General features: G+C 34.9%; 1 protein-coding gene across 1 annotated transcript; it reads left to right on the plus strand.

Annotated features, from left to right (window-relative positions):
* LOC109232810 (gibberellin-regulated protein 4-like) lies at nt 1,865-3,687 on the plus strand. The gene is made up of 4 exons (XM_019398531.1): nt 1,865-2,058; nt 2,146-2,190; nt 2,306-2,339; nt 3,353-3,687. Exons 1-4 carry the CDS (start codon nt 2,002-2,004, stop codon nt 3,532-3,534), a joined length of 318 nt encoding a protein of 105 aa, XP_019254076.1. The 5' UTR covers nt 1,865-2,001; the 3' UTR covers nt 3,535-3,687.

The following is a 4,144-nucleotide window of genomic DNA, read 5'->3' on the forward strand; positions in this document are numbered from 1 at the left end:
CCTAGCTTGTTTGCACATTTTATGTATATTATTACTTCTATATTGTATCCTTGGTTTGCATTTTTCTTTCCTTTTTGATTGATGTCAAAGGGGGAGAAAATTATGAAGGAGTAAATTAAACAACTCAGAGGGAAAATCAACTCAGGGTGAGGAGCAACAACTCAGGGGAAGCAGGCATCTCAAGTTATATGAAAGGGAAGTATATCTGTTTACTCTCTTTTTATTGTCATCATAAAAAATGGGGAGATTGTGACAACTAAGTTTCAATGATGACTATAATGCCAAGCTAAATCCTATCTACTTTGATTGTTGGAATCAAGGCACTACCAAGGGCACCAACAAATAAGAGATAAGATCGAAGATTTGATGATGCTAAAACAAAGGAAGTCAAGCCATCATAAAGGAAGTCAAGATTTGATGATGCTAAATCAAAGGAAGTCAAGCCATCAAAAAAGAAACCAAATCAGTCCCGCCATCTCAATCTCAATCAAAGGACATCGAGGCTGTCTAACAAAGAAAACATATCAAGTGTAGCTCGAGAATATCAGGCCTCTCCTCAAGGACTATATTAGAAGATTGACCAACCAAATCGAAGCCTCAAATCACTCCATGAAATAAGGACATGAAAGAGGAAAGACATAAACGAATCCAGCCCATCTGAAGTGCAGGATTCGGAGGCACCCCTTGGGTCAAATCTCTTAGAGGATTCAGTGCCTCAATCAAGATCAATCTGCAACGGCTCCCAAACCCTCCTATAAGAAGACTTCCAATCTCCAGAAGAAGATTTATGCAACTTCTAAGTCTCTCTAGTTCTTAGCACAAACACTGTATTCTTGAGTTTATAAGTGTCACAAAAGATAGAAAGAGTTAGAACACAAAAGAGAGTTGTGTCAACATCCAGAAATTACTGTTGTTAATCATCGTTGGTGGTGAACGAACTAAAACCATCACTGTTGTTATTCTTTATCAAGATCTAAGAGAACCCTTGTGACTCAAGGAAAACTCGATGTAAGTACCATACCGGTACCGAACCAGTTTAAAAACTGTCATTCGTTTGGTTCATCTCTGCTTTACCTATTTGCTGCGTAAAATCTAGTCGACTAAACTTACAGTTAGTCAACCAATTTTAATAGACCACAATTCCTCCCCCCCTCTTGTACTTTATATATATATATATATATATATATATAGTGTGTAATCTATGTGTGTTAGCTAGAATAAGTAAAGTGAACTCAGCCGGTTATTTTTATAAAGATCCCTTAAGAAAAAGGTTTCTAAGAGCATTAATCTGCAAATACATATGATCATATTCTATAATGAAGTTATATAGGTAGACATGCACGCTCCCACATATTCTTTTTCAATTCAGATGGACTGCTTTTGTCCGGTAGAAAATCGTGGAAATATATAGTTAGCCTCATCAGTTAGTCTATTTTTTTCCTCTTACCTTTAGTTATTTTTTCTATTCCTCTTACAGTGAATACTGAGTAACAAAGAAAAGGAAATAACGGACGAAAAATAAACATAAAATTTCTTTAGTTAGACATGTTTAGTGGAAAAGCCAGTCTACCTGTGCATCTAGGCATTACGTAGAACCCTGGACTGGCAGGTATTTGTGTTATTATTTACACTAATTAGTACTCTCTCCATCTCACTTTATATTGCTGGGTTCGGAGGGTAAAAATTTATTTGTATTCATTGTTTATGTTAAATCATGTTAATTTATCACGTATATAAAGACATCTGATATGTATGAACACCGGGTGCGAGTAACTTTTCTCCAAATTAATGGTAGTAACAATTAATACCAGCATATAATATATAGTTCACATCACCACCCAGGCGCCCATATGTAAAGCGGACACATAAAGGTAACTCTGTTAAGTAGACAAGCAAAATTCTCTCTTCCTATTTATTACCAGAGCCAACAACCAAAGTCCCTCTCCAGCCTCCTTACGGTTTCTGGTTCTCTTCTTTTGGTGAGAATTTCTTTTTTAATTCATGGCTAAAGACCGCGCTTTCTTTCTCTTGGCCATCATTGCCATCTCCATGCTGCAGGCCAGTACTGTAAATACTCTTTCTATTATAGCTCATAATTAATATTTTTCAACTGTCTGTTAGCTAATTGTTTTGCATGTCTCACAGGTGTTGGCATCCCATCAAGGAAATGGAGCACATCATTCAAACAAGGTTCGTAGCTATTCACATTGTTTACCTATTGTCAATAAATTAGATCAACTCTTCTTTTATCCGGAAGAATAGTAATACTGATTGTCTTATGTTGTATATTCTTGTTGAATTTCAGAACCGATATGGTCCTGGCAGTCTGAAGAGCTCCCGTAAGTTCCTCTTCTTCCTTCCTTTAGCTTTTTTTTTTTTTTTGTTTTTTTTGTTTCTACCTCATATATGGTTTTGATTCTACCATTGATGTTTTTGGTGCGGTTGCAGCCCCAATTTCTAAGTAATAAAAAGCTAGAGTAGTATTTAATGAAGCAAGACGTTTTTTTTTTAATTTCAGAAAGTACTCCATCTCCCTCTATTATCTTTTACACGACACTCTCTTAAGTTCCTTTTTAATCTATTTCAAGAAAAAGACAGGAGTACTTTTTTTCATTTGAAAATTTTTTAACTTAAAATTTATAATTCTATATTTAGTGATTTGCTTTTATAGACATAGAAATATCATGCATAGTTAAGACCACATATTTTAAAGGTATCTTTAATACAGACTTTATCTTTCTTAAATTGATATGCACATGCCATATATATATATATATGTTCTACAGTACACAGATCTTAATTTATTTGCCTTCAAACTTAATTATATCGATCTTGCTTCTATATTTGGCTAACAGATCCGGTTGTTTTGCTTCCTAAAGGTATGCTCATTATACTCATTGGACTAATTAACATAGGTGGTTTGTTGTTAATATTCTTCGGAAAATCTTGTGCTGGTCAAAGTGGGAACTATACTAATTAACATAGGTGGTTTGTTGTTAATATTCTTCGGAAAATCTTGTGCTGGTCAAAGTGGGAACTATACTAATTAACATAGGTGGTTTGTTGTTAATATTCTTCGGAAAATCTTGTGCTGGTCAAAGTGGGAACTATACTAATTAACATAGGTGGTTTGTTGTTAATATTCTTCGGAAAATCTTGTGCTGGTCAAAGTGGGAACTATATGAAAATGGAACTAGTCAAACTTTGATAGTGATATTCTCCACGTTGTCCGTCTTTACTTGGGTCAATAAAGCAAAAGAAGTGTAGCTGAAAACAAACAAAGTGTTTGACAGTGTGACCAAGGATGAATAGTACAATAATGGAACTAATTTGGTTTTTGGATGATGAACAGAATGCCCATCACAATGCACGAGGAGGTGTGGAAGGACCCAATACCACAAGGCATGCATTTTCTTCTGCCAAAAGTGCTGCAGAAAGTGTCTTTGCGTGCCTCCTGGTTATTATGGTAACAAGGCCGTCTGCCCTTGCTACAACAATTGGAAGACCAAAGAAGGAGGCCCCAAATGCCCTTAAGATGGAGTAATTAAGTATTAGCACTACTCTATTTTGATTAGTAGGTGTTAGGTTCTCACGTTATTCGAGAAAACGGATTGTTGTCTCTTTATCTCACTACTAGAATTCCCGCATAAAGCGACCAAAATTTAGCGATCAAAATTGGTTTGTCAAGAAAAGCGACCAAAGTTGGTCGCTAAACTGGTAAAAATAATAAAATAATAATTTTAAATAAATTAGCGACCAGCGTTGGTCGCAACTTGGTCGACAATTTTGTCAAACTGTTGACCGGACTGGTCAGACTTACTTGGTCAAAGAATTAATCAGATTAGCGACCAATGTTGGTCGCTTCATGGGACCCACTTATTAAATTTTAATAATTATAACATTATTTTTAAAAAATAACAAAATATAAATAAATAAAATTTAAAATTAGCGACCAAGGTTGGTCGCTATATAAAGAGAAAACAGGTTGAGACCAACTTTGGTCGCTAATTTGGGACCCAGTTATAAAATTTTAATAATTATAATTTTGTTTAAAAAAATTATAAAATATAAATAAATATAATTCAACTTTAGCGATCAATGTTGGTCGCTCAGTAGAGTATAGACCAACTTAGGTCGCTAATTT

The sequence above is a fragment of the Nicotiana attenuata genome, chromosome 9, assembly GCF_001879085.1.
Source record: "Nicotiana attenuata strain UT chromosome 9, NIATTr2, whole genome shotgun sequence".
Classification (NCBI taxonomy): domain Eukaryota; kingdom Viridiplantae; phylum Streptophyta; class Magnoliopsida; order Solanales; family Solanaceae; genus Nicotiana; species Nicotiana attenuata.